Here is a 15,803-nt window from a genome sequence, read left to right on the forward strand (position 1 = left end):
ATTGTGTTCCCTAGCATACGTAAAGAATAGCTGTCTAGCTGATTAACGATGGGGTCGGAGGTTAAAAAATTATGCATTAAATATAGTCATTAAAATTTTTAAAAATGAAATTAAGAAAAATTAATAGTTAGTAAATAAAAATTTAGACATTATATATATATATATATATATATATATATTTGATAAGCTTTGAAGATATTGTTATATAGTTGAACATTTATTTTGTTTGCTTTCAATCCACTTTTTCAATTTATGATAATTTTCCAATTATTAGATTCTTAATTAAATTACACATAAACTTACTTTTACTATAGCAATTATTTATAGAAATTCAAAAGCAGTTTTATTGTTTTTATTATGAATATAATTTTTTTAGATCAATTTACTTAATTACACATATTTATGAATTTTTATTTTTAACGACAATATTTTAAAAATTCTTGAGAAAAATTATCAAATACTCTTATGAAGAGGACACGTGGAAAAATTACAGCAATAATGGATGTTTCAATAATGAAGAAATGGATGCTTCAAAATATTTTTATATGAATTATGGAAAGACATATACAAAATTTGACATCTATTTCGAGTCGTTTACTTTCAAATAATTTAAAATTAGTTAAACAATTTAGATTGTTTACAAGAACCTTAAAACAAATAATTTTATTAATTATTATACTTTTTAATTTTCAAACTTAAAATTTTTTTTCAATGCACCGAACTGAAATTCACATAAAAATATAGTTTCTAGATAAAATAATTTATTTGAAAAAAAATTGAACTTTTTGATTTTTTAAAATAATATAGAAATATTGTACTTAAAATATTATTGTTAAAACAGTTCTTCAGCATTTTTTTAATTTTTATGCACAAATTTACAAACTCTTTTATGGTACAGCGCTAGAAGGAATATAATTTACAAATGAAAACTTAATTGAAATAAAGTTAATGCTGGCTAAAGCGAAAAATATTTTTTTTACCTTGAGGAGGAATTATAGTTTCTGGGGATAATATTTTTAATGGTTTCAGAGCCTTGTTAAATAATAAGAAAAGTTTCTCTTATTTCATATTGTAAATTGATATAAAATAAGACACACATTTAGGTAGAATAATATTTTAGTACTATCACCAAATTAATTTCTCCTTAATGACTGATGTTAATTTTAAATGCTGGTGTCTAAGAAATTTAAAATTTATTTTTCAATCATTTAAGTTATTGAATTATATTAGTTTCTGTTTTACAACGAAAAAAAAGGATTTTCTTTGTGCGAGAATATTATTATCAATTTGAATGCTTTATTTAGATTTTGTATAACTGGATTACATGGAATTACATACTTATGCTTCAATATAAATAATAAAATTTAAAAAAAATAAAACCAAAAAAAAATGCAAGCATTTATTAGCATTCTATAAATCTCGTTACGTTAGCGATATTGTTGCTTCAAATTATGTCTTTCTTCCCTTTGAACTCCTATTTTGGGGATATTTCCACAGGTGAATAAAGAGATGATCAGTCATTCTGTCATTCGAGAGTAAAACTGGGGGTAGGAAATATTTGCAACTTGTTTTCCTACTTCGGGCGGTATTCTGAGCATGTTGTGGTTTGGAGGGCTCGGTATTTAAAGAGTTAAAGTATGTAGTCTTAAGTTTAATTTGCACAAAGAAAGAAGTTTGTATGTAAAAAATTGTTCGAGTAATTACAAACTTACAAAAAAAATTGGATTTCGGGTAGCCCCGCTCACATGAATGTCAGGTATCACCGGCGAATTTTATTTCGTCGATAAATGTACGGTTGCAAAGATTATTATTTTTTTGCTTCAAATTTTAATGTTATATGTTTTAATATTATATGAAACATAAATTTATACATTTAAAAATGAAAAATTAAATATTTTTCAAATGTAATTGATATATCCAAATTAAATTTAATATCAAGAAATCATAAATATTATGATAAGCTATTTGCTTAGTTATTTATTTTCACTTATTTGTGAACGAATCAATCTACAGAAGCATTTGAATGCAATCAAAATACAAAGTGAATTTGTAATTTTGTAAGAAGTATTTTATATTAAGTTTATAAGAAGAGATCAACCAAATAAGTTTATATTGAAAAACAACTATTGTTATTAATTATTGTTACTTAAATGAAATTATTTTCGTTAAATATTTAATATAAATATATATTAATTTTATAATATATTAATATACATTAATAATGATAAAAAGTATGACATTTGTTGTTATTAAATGACAGAATTCACTAAAAGTATATAAATATGTAATAAATAAAATAATTTTGTGATAAAAATGATAAATGAGGTTTATCTATTGTCAATACATTGGTCATTCTCATTTACATCTGAAAAAATAGCCAATAAACACAATTTTTGTAACTGGGCGGAGCATTTGAAAAGAGCTGAAAAACATGTTTTTTTTAATTTCTATTTTTTTAAGTTTAACTATTCTTTTTTTGGTTTATTCTTTTTGCATTATTTAATTAGATGATAAAACAATAGAAACATACAAAAATGTTGATTATTACTCAGTATTATACAGAAATATAAGCAATATTTTTTAAGTGAGCGGGGCTACCCGACTCTCCCCTAATTGAGATTTTCCGCTGACAATAGTTTGTAGTTGTGGACTAATTTTACTTGCACCAATTATTAAAAGAGATTTAAGATGCTCATCAGTTAATTTAGATCAGTAAACATTTTTTGTGTACTTCATTTTGGAGAAGGTCTTCTCACACAAATAAGTAGTACCAAAAACAGAAAACAGCCCACGATCAAATTTATGCAAATTATCAAATTGTGTCAGTGGAAGACTTATAAAATTCCAGCAAAGATGAGTTTTGATATTTGTTCTTAATTATATCACTGCACTGTAGATCAATCATTTCCATTTGAAGTTCCGGGGCTAGGGTTTCAATGTCAGTATCAAAAGGATTCTGAAACATCTTAATTTGATTCGCAATGGCATCAAAGTCCGAGAAACGAGTATCAAAATTTATTTTCAAAGCACTCAAAGTTTCGATTGCAAAATCGATAGGACACTCAGTCTCAGTGGTGTGGATGAATATTTCACATGTTTTAAAATGTAAAAAACATTTTCTTCGTAGTTGTGATTGAAACAGTATCAATTTCTTCCGGAATGATTAGATATTAGTGTATAAATCAGGAAGATGCTGGTTTTCTCCTTGCAATCTCAAATTCAGTTCGTTCACATGTTTTGTCAAATCAACATAAAATGCTAACTTCCACAGCCATGCGTTGTTTTGTAATTCAGTAAGAGGGCGATGCTTTACATTAAAAAAAATTTCGATCACTGCTCGAAGTTCAAAAAAGCGCTGAAATACTTTTCTACAACTAAGCCAACGTACGGCAGTATGATAAGGTAAGTCATTTTCTCCAATCTCTGCAATAAATTGTCGGTGATTCAGCCCAAAAGATCTGATAAAATTAACAGTCGATATGACTGGTTTCAGAACTTCAGACATATCCAAACATTTTCCGCACAAAGACTGTTGATGAATGATTCAATGTAAGACTAATGGTTTTGAACCACCGTCATTTTCTACAGCCTCTGACACAAGAGCGACCACTCCTTTATCTTTCCCACTCATGTTTTTGCCTCCATCAGTTGTAATACATTTCAAGTTTTTCCATCGAAGGTTCTTTTGATTAATGGCCATTTCAACTCCTTTAAAAATATCTGTACCAGTAGTTGTGCCATGAATACTATACATATAAAGAAGTTCTTCATGCACTTCATAGCTTTTATCTACTCCTCGAATATAAATCAACACTTGAGTAGTATCTGACAGATCTGTTGACTCATCCAAGGACAAAGAAAACCACTCAACATGTCCATTTTTGTCTAACAGTCGAGAGGATATATTTTCAGCGATGTTTTCTACCCTTCGAGCCACAGTGTTTGCTGACATACTGACAGTTTTTAATAAATTTACCTTTTCAGGGCACATTTCTCCATTGGTAAATGGTTTTGCAATATAGAGCCACACAAAGCTGGCACGAGTTGCAGCCTCTTGTTCAGTTTTGTAAATGAAGATTGCTGCAATTTCAATACATTTTTTATCATACAAGCAACTGTTTTCAATTTGAAGTATGCTAAAATCCATCTTATTCATTACATAACAAAAACAAAAGTCGATATTTTTCAAAACATAAACAATAACTAAACTTTATATTTTCATAATTTTCTAAAGAAAAATGTTTAAATATTAAGAAAAATTTGTTAATACTTGTTGTGTTGTTGTTACATTTGGAATGCCTCTGGTGATGCCAGATTTTGAAAAAGAAATTGTATTCATAGATAATATATATCGTAAAATGTTTATAGAGGGCAGTAGCTGCGATTGAATTAGAGGGTTTAAATTACAACTAAGTAAAGTGGGTCGTATATGTCCCAGTACTGTACAAAGGGATAAGGAATCAATAAAGAAAGGTAAGTAAATCTTTTATTTGAAAAAGGGCGCTATAAAACTGGGTAACACAAACTTGTTCTCGTAAAAGCAGAACTCTTCGTGATACTCAGTTGGCCCATAGTCTTCGCGGAGGAGTTCGGTTAATAGGGAATTCTGGTATACGCAAACGCGCACATGAACGGTCGCTTAAGCAGGGGGTGCTGCGTCCAGGCGGCCGCTATAAGCGGCCGCCTGGACAGCAGAGATGGGGCGCAGCTCCCTGTCACGCGCGTTAGCGACTCCCGCAATTGCGACATCTCAAGCAAATATTGTACATCCACAATTGGCAGGGATTTAGGGGAGGTGGGTTCCAGGACTCAAGTGGAGTGTTACTTAGACGATTTAAGCGGTGATTTGAGGTACTGGGGTCAAGTTTCGAGCAATGGAAAGTTACTCCGAGGATTTAAGCAGGGATTTAGAGGAGATGGGTTCCAGGACTCAATTGGATTGTTACTTAGATGATTTAAGCGGCGATTTGAGGTACTGGGGTCAAGTTTTGAGAAAAACAATGTTACTTCGAGGACTTAAGCAGGGATTTAGGGGAGATGGGTCCTAGTACTCAAGTGGAGTGTTACTTAGATGATTTAAGCGGCGATTTGAGGTACTGGGGTCAAGTTTTGAGCAATGGAAAGTTACTCTGAGGATTTTAGCAGTGAATCAGAGGAGATGGGTCCAGTACTCAATTGGATAGTTACTCCGATGATTTAAGCTGTGATCGGAGGTACAGGGCTCAAGATATGAGCTAAAATCGCTAACTCGGCGGATTTAATATCTTTTTGGAAGATATTGGTTGTAGTACCCAATTGGAGCCTAATTCCGAAGATTCAAGTAGAATTTTGAGGATCGGAGGAACAGGGACCAAGTTATTGAGAAAAACAGATTTTCTGCGATGATTTTAGCGGTGTTTGGAGGTACTAGGGTCAAATTTGAGTGAAAAATCAGTCTTCCCACGACCTCTAGACACGATTTGATGTATTGGAATCAAGTTTTAATGAAAAATCAGCGATTCCCAGCTATAAATAGATAATTGGAGGTACTGGGATCAAGTTTCAGTGTGTTACTCCGTGGATTTAAGCGGTGATTAGAGGTACTGGGGTCAAGTTTTGAAGCAAAACAAAGTTACTCCGAGGACTTAAGCAGTGAATTGAGGTACTGGGGTCAAGTTTTGAAGCAAAAAAAAGTTACTCCGAGGACTTAAGCAGTGATTTAGAGGGGATGGGTTCTAGTACTCAATTGGATTGTTACTTAGATGATTTAAGCGGTGATTTGAGGTACTAGGGTCAAGTTTTGAGAAAAACAATGTTACTTCGAGGACTTAAGCCGGGATTTAGGGGAGATGGGTTCCAGTACTCAAGTGGAGTGTTACTTAGAGGATTTAAGCGATGATTTGAGGTACTGGGGTCAAGTTTCGAGCAATGGAAAGTTACTCCGAGGATTTAAGCAGGGATTTAGGGGAGGTGGGTTCCAGTACTCAAGTGGAGTGTTACTTAGACGATTTAAGCGGTGATTTGAGGTACTGGGGTCAAGTTTCGAGCAATGGAAAGTTACTCCGAGGATTTAAGCAGGGATTTAGAGGAGGTGGGTTCCAGGACTCAATTGGATTGTTACTTAGATGATTTAAGCGGCGATTTGAGGTACTGGGGTCAAGTTTTGAGAAAAACAATGTTACTTCGAGGACTTAAGCAGGGATTTAGGGGAGATGGGTCCTAGTACTCAATTGGATTGTTACTTAGATGATTTAAGCGATGATTTGAGGTACTGGGGTCAAGTTTTGAGCAATGGAAAGTTACTCCGAGGATTTAAGCAGGGATTTAGGGGAGGTGGGTTCCAGGACTCAAGTGGAGTGTTACTTAGACGATTTAAGCGGTGATTTGAGGTACTGGGGTCAAGTTTCGAGCAATGGAAAGTTACTCCGAGGATTTAAGCAGGGATTTAGAGGAGATGGGTTCCAGGACTCAATTGGATTGTTACTTAGATGATTTAAGCGGCGATTTGAGGTACTGGGGTCAAGTTTTGAGAAAAACAATGTTACTTCGAGGACTTAAGCAGGGATTTAGGGGAGATGGGTCCTAGTACTCAATTGGATTGTTACTTAGATGATTTAAGCGATGATTTGAGGTACTGGGGTCAAGTTTTGAGCAATGGAAAGTTACTCCGAGGATTTAAGCAGGGATTTAGGGGAGGTGGGTTCCAGGACTCAATTGGATTGTTACTTAGATGATTTAAGCGGCGATTTGAGGTACTGGGGTCAAGTTTTGAGAAAAACAATGTTACTTCGAGGACTTAAGCAGGGATTTAGGGGAGATGGGTCCTAGTACTCAATTGGATTGTTACTTAGATGATTTAAGCGATGATTTGAGGTACTGGGGTCAAGTTTTGAGCAATGGAAAGTTACTCCGAGGATTTAAGCAGGGATTTAGGGGAGGTGGGTTCCAGGACTCAAGTGGAGTGTTACTTAGACGATTTAAGCGGTGATTTGAGGTACTGGGGTCAAGTTTCGAGCAATGGAAAGTTACTCCGAGGATTTAAGCAGGGATTTAGAGGAGATGGGTTCCAGGACTCAATTGGATTGTTACTTAGATGATTTAAGCGGCGATTTGAGGTACTGGGGTCAAGTTTTGAGAAAAACAATGTTACTTCGAGGACTTAAGCAGGGATTTAGGGGAGATGGGTCCTAGTACTCAAGTGGAGTGTTACTTAGATGATTTAAGCGGCGATTTGAGGTACTGGGGTCAAGTTTTGAGCAATGGAAAGTTACTCTGAGGATTTTAGCAGTGAATCAGAGGAGATGGGTCCAGTACTCAATTGGATAGTTACTCCGATGATTTAAGCTGTGATCGGAGGTACAGGGCTCAAGATATGAGCTAAAATCGCTAACTCGGCGGATTTAATATCTTTTTGGAAGATATTGGTTGTAGTACCCAATTGGAGCCTAATTCCGAAGATTCAAGTAGAATTTTGAGGATCGGAGGAACAGGGACCAAGTTATTGAGAAAAACAGATTTTCTGCGATGATTTTAGCGGTGTTTGGAGGTACTAGGGTCAAATTTGAGTGAAAAATCAGTCTTCCCACGACCTCTAGACACGATTTGATGTATTGGAATCAAGTTTTAATGAAAAATCAGCGATTCCCAGCTATAAATAGATAATTGGAGGTACTGGGATCAAGTTTCAGTGTGTTACTCCGTGGATTTAAGCGGTGATTAGAGGTACTGGGGTCAAGTTTTGAAGCAAAACAAAGTTACTCCGAGGACTTAAGCAGTGAATTGAGGTACTGGGGTCAAGTTTTGAAGCAAAAAAAAGTTACTCCGAGGACTTAAGCAGTGATTTAGAGGGGATGGGTTCTAGTACTCAATTGGATTGTTACTTAGATGATTTAAGCGGTGATTTGAGGTACTAGGGTCAAGTTTTGAGAAAAACAATGTTACTTCGAGGACTTAAGCCGGGATTTAGGGGAGATGGGTTCCAGTACTCAAGTGGAGTGTTACTTAGAGGATTTAAGCGATGATTTGAGGTACTGGGGTCAAGTTTCGAGCAATGGAAAGTTACTCCGAGGATTTAAGCAGGGATTTAGGGGAGGTGGGTTCCAGTACTCAAGTGGAGTGTTACTTAGACGATTTAAGCGGTGATTTGAGGTACTGGGGTCAAGTTTCGAGCAATGGAAAGTTACTCCGAGGATTTAAGCAGGGATTTAGAGGAGGTGGGTTCCAGGACTCAATTGGATTGTTACTTAGATGATTTAAGCGGCGATTTGAGGTACTGGGGTCAAGTTTTGAGAAAAACAATGTTACTTCGAGGACTTAAGCAGGGATTTAGGGGAGATGGGTCCTAGTACTCAATTGGATTGTTACTTAGATGATTTAAGCGATGATTTGAGGTACTGGGGTCAAGTTTTGAGCAATGGAAAGTTACTCCGAGGATTTAAGCAGGGATTTAGGGGAGGTGGGTTCCAGGACTCAAGTGGAGTGTTACTTAGACGATTTAAGCGGTGATTTGAGGTACTGGGGTCAAGTTTCGAGCAATGGAAAGTTACTCCGAGGATTTAAGCAGGGATTTAGAGGAGATGGGTTCCAGGACTCAATTGGATTGTTACTTAGATGATTTAAGCGGCGATTTGAGGTACTGGGGTCAAGTTTTGAGAAAAACAATGTTACTTCGAGGACTTAAGCAGGGATTTAGGGGAGATGGGTCCTAGTACTCAATTGGATTGTTACTTAGATGATTTAAGCGATGATTTGAGGTACTGGGGTCAAGTTTTGAGCAATGGAAAGTTACTCCGAGGATTTAAGCAGGGATTTAGGGGAGGTGGGTTCCAGGACTCAATTGGATTGTTACTTAGATGATTTAAGCGGCGATTTGAGGTACTGGGGTCAAGTTTTGAGAAAAACAATGTTACTTCGAGGACTTAAGCAGGGATTTAGGGGAGATGGGTCCTAGTACTCAATTGGATTGTTACTTAGATGATTTAAGCGATGATTTGAGGTACTGGGGTCAAGTTTTGAGCAATGGAAAGTTACTCCGAGGATTTAAGCAGGGATTTAGGGGAGGTGGGTTCCAGGACTCAAGTGGAGTGTTACTTAGACGATTTAAGCGGTGATTTGAGGTACTGGGGTCAAGTTTCGAGCAATGGAAAGTTACTCCGAGGATTTAAGCAGGGATTTAGAGGAGATGGGTTCCAGGACTCAATTGGATTGTTACTTAGATGATTTAAGCGGCGATTTGAGGTACTGGGGTCAAGTTTTGAGAAAAACAATGTTACTTCGAGGACTTAAGCAGGGATTTAGGGGAGATGGGTCCTAGTACTCAAGTGGAGTGTTACTTAGATGATTTAAGCGGCGATTTGAGGTACTGGGGTCAAGTTTTGAGCAATGGAAAGTTACTCTGAGGATTTTAGCAGTGAATCAGAGGAGATGGGTCCAGTACTCAATTGGATAGTTACTCCGATGATTTAAGCTGTGATCGGAGGTACAGGGCTCAAGATATGAGCTAAAATCGCTAACTCGGCGGATTTAATATCTTTTTGGAAGATATTGGTTGTAGTACCCAATTGGAGCCTAATTCCGAAGATTCAAGTAGAATTTTGAGGATCGGAGGAACAGGGACCAAGTTATTGAGAAAAACAGATTTTCTGCGATGATTTTAGCGGTGTTTGGAGGTACTAGGGTCAAATTTGAGTGAAAAATCAGTCTTCCCACGACCTCTAGACACGATTTGATGTATTGGAATCAAGTTTTAATGAAAAATCAGCGATTCCCAGCTATAAATAGATAATTGGAGGTACTGGGATCAAGTTTCAGTGTGTTACTCCGTGGATTTAAGCGGTGATTAGAGGTACTGGGGTCAAGTTTTGAAGCAAAACAAAGTTACTCCGAGGACTTAAGCAGTGAATTGAGGTACTGGGGTCAAGTTTTGAAGCAAAAAAAAGTTACTCCGAGGACTTAAGCAGTGATTTAGAGGGGATGGGTTCTAGTACTCAATTGGATTGTTACTTAGATGATTTAAGCGGTGATTTGAGGTACTAGGGTCAAGTTTTGAGAAAAACAATGTTACTTCGAGGACTTAAGCCGGGATTTAGGGGAGATGGGTTCCAGTACTCAAGTGGAGTGTTACTTAGAGGATTTAAGCGATGATTTGAGGTACTGGGGTCAAGTTTCGAGCAATGGAAAGTTACTCCGAGGATTTAAGCAGGGATTTAGGGGAGGTGGGTTCCAGTACTCAAGTGGAGTGTTACTTAGACGATTTAAGCGGTGATTTGAGGTACTGGGGTCAAGTTTCGAGCAATGGAAAGTTACTCCGAGGATTTAAGCAGGGATTTAGAGGAGGTGGGTTCCAGGACTCAATTGGATTGTTACTTAGATGATTTAAGCGGCGATTTGAGGTACTGGGGTCAAGTTTTGAGAAAAACAATGTTACTTCGAGGACTTAAGCAGGGATTTAGGGGAGATGGGTCCTAGTACTCAATTGGATTGTTACTTAGATGATTTAAGCGATGATTTGAGGTACTGGGGTCAAGTTTTGAGCAATGGAAAGTTACTCCGAGGATTTAAGCAGGGATTTAGGGGAGGTGGGTTCCAGGACTCAAGTGGAGTGTTACTTAGACGATTTAAGCGGTGATTTGAGGTACTGGGGTCAAGTTTCGAGCAATGGAAAGTTACTCCGAGGATTTAAGCAGGGATTTAGAGGAGATGGGTTCCAGGACTCAATTGGATTGTTACTTAGATGATTTAAGCGGCGATTTGAGGTACTGGGGTCAAGTTTTGAGAAAAACAATGTTACTTCGAGGACTTAAGCAGGGATTTAGGGGAGATGGGTCCTAGTACTCAATTGGATTGTTACTTAGATGATTTAAGCGATGATTTGAGGTACTGGGGTCAAGTTTTGAGCAATGGAAAGTTACTCCGAGGATTTAAGCAGGGATTTAGGGGAGGTGGGTTCCAGGACTCAATTGGATTGTTACTTAGATGATTTAAGCGGCGATTTGAGGTACTGGGGTCAAGTTTTGAGAAAAACAATGTTACTTCGAGGACTTAAGCAGGGATTTAGGGGAGATGGGTCCTAGTACTCAATTGGATTGTTACTTAGATGATTTAAGCGATGATTTGAGGTACTGGGGTCAAGTTTTGAGCAATGGAAAGTTACTCCGAGGATTTAAGCAGGGATTTAGGGGAGGTGGGTTCCAGGACTCAAGTGGAGTGTTACTTAGACGATTTAAGCGGTGATTTGAGGTACTGGGGTCAAGTTTCGAGCAATGGAAAGTTACTCCGAGGATTTAAGCAGGGATTTAGAGGAGATGGGTTCCAGGACTCAATTGGATTGTTACTTAGATGATTTAAGCGGCGATTTGAGGTACTGGGGTCAAGTTTTGAGAAAAACAATGTTACTTCGAGGACTTAAGCAGGGATTTAGGGGAGATGGGTCCTAGTACTCAAGTGGAGTGTTACTTAGATGATTTAAGCGGCGATTTGAGGTACTGGGGTCAAGTTTTGAGCAATGGAAAGTTACTCTGAGGATTTTAGCAGTGAATCAGAGGAGATGGGTCCAGTACTCAATTGGATAGTTACTCCGATGATTTAAGCTGTGATCGGAGGTACAGGGCTCAAGATATGAGCTAAAATCGCTAACTCGGCGGATTTAATATCTTTTTGGAAGATATTGGTTGTAGTACCCAATTGGAGCCTAATTCCGAAGATTCAAGTAGAATTTTGAGGATCGGAGGAACAGGGACCAAGTTATTGAGAAAAACAGATTTTCTGCGATGATTTTAGCGGTGTTTGGAGGTACTAGGGTCAAATTTGAGTGAAAAATCAGTCTTCCCACGACCTCTAGACACGATTTGATGTATTGGAATCAAGTTTTAATGAAAAATCAGCGATTCCCAGCTATAAATAGATAATTGGAGGTACTGGGATCAAGTTTCAGTGTGTTACTCCGTGGATTTAAGCGGTGATTAGAGGTACTGGGGTCAAGTTTTGAAGCAAAACAAAGTTACTCCGAGGACTTAAGCAGTGAATTGAGGTACTGGGGTCAAGTTTTGAAGCAAAAAAAAGTTACTCCGAGGACTTAAGCAGTGATTTAGAGGGGATGGGTTCTAGTACTCAATTGGATTGTTACTTAGATGATTTAAGCGGTGATTTGAGGTACTAGGGTCAAGTTTTGAGAAAAACAATGTTACTTCGAGGACTTAAGCCGGGATTTAGGGGAGATGGGTTCCAGTACTCAAGTGGAGTGTTACTTAGAGGATTTAAGCGATGATTTGAGGTACTGGGGTCAAGTTTCGAGCAATGGAAAGTTACTCCGAGGATTTAAGCAGGGATTTAGGGGAGGTGGGTTCCAGTACTCAAGTGGAGTGTTACTTAGACGATTTAAGCGGTGATTTGAGGTACTGGGGTCAAGTTTCGAGCAATGGAAAGTTACTCCGAGGATTTAAGCAGGGATTTAGAGGAGGTGGGTTCCAGGACTCAATTGGATTGTTACTTAGATGATTTAAGCGGCGATTTGAGGTACTGGGGTCAAGTTTTGAGAAAAACAATGTTACTTCGAGGACTTAAGCAGGGATTTAGGGGAGATGGGTCCTAGTACTCAATTGGATTGTTACTTAGATGATTTAAGCGATGATTTGAGGTACTGGGGTCAAGTTTTGAGCAATGGAAAGTTACTCCGAGGATTTAAGCAGGGATTTAGGGGAGGTGGGTTCCAGGACTCAAGTGGAGTGTTACTTAGACGATTTAAGCGGTGATTTGAGGTACTGGGGTCAAGTTTCGAGCAATGGAAAGTTACTCCGAGGATTTAAGCAGGGATTTAGAGGAGATGGGTTCCAGGACTCAATTGGATTGTTACTTAGATGATTTAAGCGGCGATTTGAGGTACTGGGGTCAAGTTTTGAGAAAAACAATGTTACTTCGAGGACTTAAGCAGGGATTTAGGGGAGATGGGTCCTAGTACTCAATTGGATTGTTACTTAGATGATTTAAGCGATGATTTGAGGTACTGGGGTCAAGTTTTGAGCAATGGAAAGTTACTCCGAGGATTTAAGCAGGGATTTAGGGGAGGTGGGTTCCAGGACTCAATTGGATTGTTACTTAGATGATTTAAGCGGCGATTTGAGGTACTGGGGTCAAGTTTTGAGAAAAACAATGTTACTTCGAGGACTTAAGCAGGGATTTAGGGGAGATGGGTCCTAGTACTCAATTGGATTGTTACTTAGATGATTTAAGCGATGATTTGAGGTACTGGGGTCAAGTTTTGAGCAATGGAAAGTTACTCCGAGGATTTAAGCAGGGATTTAGGGGAGGTGGGTTCCAGGACTCAAGTGGAGTGTTACTTAGACGATTTAAGCGGTGATTTGAGGTACTGGGGTCAAGTTTCGAGCAATGGAAAGTTACTCCGAGGATTTAAGCAGGGATTTAGAGGAGATGGGTTCCAGGACTCAATTGGATTGTTACTTAGATGATTTAAGCGGCGATTTGAGGTACTGGGGTCAAGTTTTGAGAAAAACAATGTTACTTCGAGGACTTAAGCAGGGATTTAGGGGAGATGGGTCCTAGTACTCAAGTGGAGTGTTACTTAGATGATTTAAGCGGCGATTTGAGGTACTGGGGTCAAGTTTTGAGCAATGGAAAGTTACTCTGAGGATTTTAGCAGTGAATCAGAGGAGATGGGTCCAGTACTCAATTGGATAGTTACTCCGATGATTTAAGCTGTGATCGGAGGTACAGGGCTCAAGATATGAGCTAAAATCGCTAACTCGGCGGATTTAATATCTTTTTGGAAGATATTGGTTGTAGTACCCAATTGGAGCCTAATTCCGAAGATTCAAGTAGAATTTTGAGGATCGGAGGAACAGGGACCAAGTTATTGAGAAAAACAGATTTTCTGCGATGATTTTAGCGGTGTTTGGAGGTACTAGGGTCAAATTTGAGTGAAAAATCAGTCTTCCCACGACCTCTAGACACGATTTGATGTATTGGAATCAAGTTTTAATGAAAAATCAGCGATTCCCAGCTATAAATAGATAATTGGAGGTACTGGGATCAAGTTTCAGTGTGTTACTCCGTGGATTTAAGCGGTGATTAGAGGTACTGGGGTCAAGTTTTGAAGCAAAACAAAGTTACTCCGAGGACTTAAGCAGTGAATTGAGGTACTGGGGTCAAGTTTTGAAGCAAAAAAAAGTTACTCCGAGGACTTAAGCAGTGATTTAGAGGGGATGGGTTCTAGTACTCAATTGGATTGTTACTTAGATGATTTAAGCGGTGATTTGAGGTACTAGGGTCAAGTTTTGAGAAAAACAATGTTACTTCGAGGACTTAAGCCGGGATTTAGGGGAGATGGGTTCCAGTACTCAAGTGGAGTGTTACTTAGAGGATTTAAGCGATGATTTGAGGTACTGGGGTCAAGTTTCGAGCAATGGAAAGTTACTCCGAGGATTTAAGCAGGGATTTAGGGGAGGTGGGTTCCAGTACTCAAGTGGAGTGTTACTTAGACGATTTAAGCGGTGATTTGAGGTACTGGGGTCAAGTTTCGAGCAATGGAAAGTTACTCCGAGGATTTAAGCAGGGATTTAGAGGAGGTGGGTTCCAGGACTCAATTGGATTGTTACTTAGATGATTTAAGCGGCGATTTGAGGTACTGGGGTCAAGTTTTGAGAAAAACAATGTTACTTCGAGGACTTAAGCAGGGATTTAGGGGAGATGGGTCCTAGTACTCAATTGGATTGTTACTTAGATGATTTAAGCGATGATTTGAGGTACTGGGGTCAAGTTTTGAGCAATGGAAAGTTACTCCGAGGATTTAAGCAGGGATTTAGGGGAGGTGGGTTCCAGGACTCAAGTGGAGTGTTACTTAGACGATTTAAGCGGTGATTTGAGGTACTGGGGTCAAGTTTCGAGCAATGGAAAGTTACTCCGAGGATTTAAGCAGGGATTTAGAGGAGATGGGTTCCAGGACTCAATTGGATTGTTACTTAGATGATTTAAGCGGCGATTTGAGGTACTGGGGTCAAGTTTTGAGAAAAACAATGTTACTTCGAGGACTTAAGCAGGGATTTAGGGGAGATGGGTCCTAGTACTCAATTGGATTGTTACTTAGATGATTTAAGCGATGATTTGAGGTACTGGGGTCAAGTTTTGAGCAATGGAAAGTTACTCCGAGGATTTAAGCAGGGATTTAGGGGAGGTGGGTTCCAGGACTCAATTGGATTGTTACTTAGATGATTTAAGCGGCGATTTGAGGTACTGGGGTCAAGTTTTGAGAAAAACAATGTTACTTCGAGGACTTAAGCAGGGATTTAGGGGAGATGGGTCCTAGTACTCAATTGGATTGTTACTTAGATGATTTAAGCGATGATTTGAGGTACTGGGGTCAAGTTTTGAGCAATGGAAAGTTACTCCGAGGATTTAAGCAGGGATTTAGGGGAGGTGGGTTCCAGGACTCAAGTGGAGTGTTACTTAGACGATTTAAGCGGTGATTTGAGGTACTGGGGTCAAGTTTCGAGCAATGGAAAGTTACTCCGAGGATTTAAGCAGGGATTTAGAGGAGATGGGTTCCAGGACTCAATTGGATTGTTACTTAGATGATTTAAGCGGCGATTTGAGGTACTGGGGTCAAGTTTTGAGAAAAACAATGTTACTTCGAGGACTTAAGCAGGGATTTAGGGGAGATGGGTCCTAGTACTCAAGTGGAGTGTTACTTAGATGATTTAAGCGGCGATTTGAGGTACTGGGGTCAAGTTTTGAGCAATGGAAAGTTACTCTGAGGATTTTAGCAGTGAATCAGAGGAGATGGGTCCAGTACTCAATTGGATAGTTACTCCGAT

The 15,803-nt window shown here is 38.3% G+C and overlaps 1 protein-coding gene across 1 annotated transcript; it reads right to left on the minus strand.

The window, feature by feature from the left end:
* Positions 1 to 3,544: 3,544 nt before the first annotated feature.
* LOC122269349 (general transcription factor II-I repeat domain-containing protein 2-like) lies at positions 3,545 to 4,147 on the minus strand. Its single transcript, XM_043041979.2, has one exon. The coding sequence runs from the start codon at positions 4,145 to 4,147 to the stop codon at positions 3,545 to 3,547; it is 603 nt and encodes a 200-aa protein (XP_042897913.2).
* Between the last annotated feature and the right edge of the window lie 11,656 nt (positions 4,148 to 15,803).

The sequence above is a fragment of the Parasteatoda tepidariorum genome, unplaced genomic scaffold (assembly GCF_982258835.1).
Source record: "Parasteatoda tepidariorum strain Cologne lab strain unplaced genomic scaffold, Ptep-v5.0 scaffold_135, whole genome shotgun sequence".
Taxonomy (NCBI): Eukaryota; Metazoa; Arthropoda; class Arachnida; order Araneae; family Theridiidae; genus Parasteatoda; species Parasteatoda tepidariorum.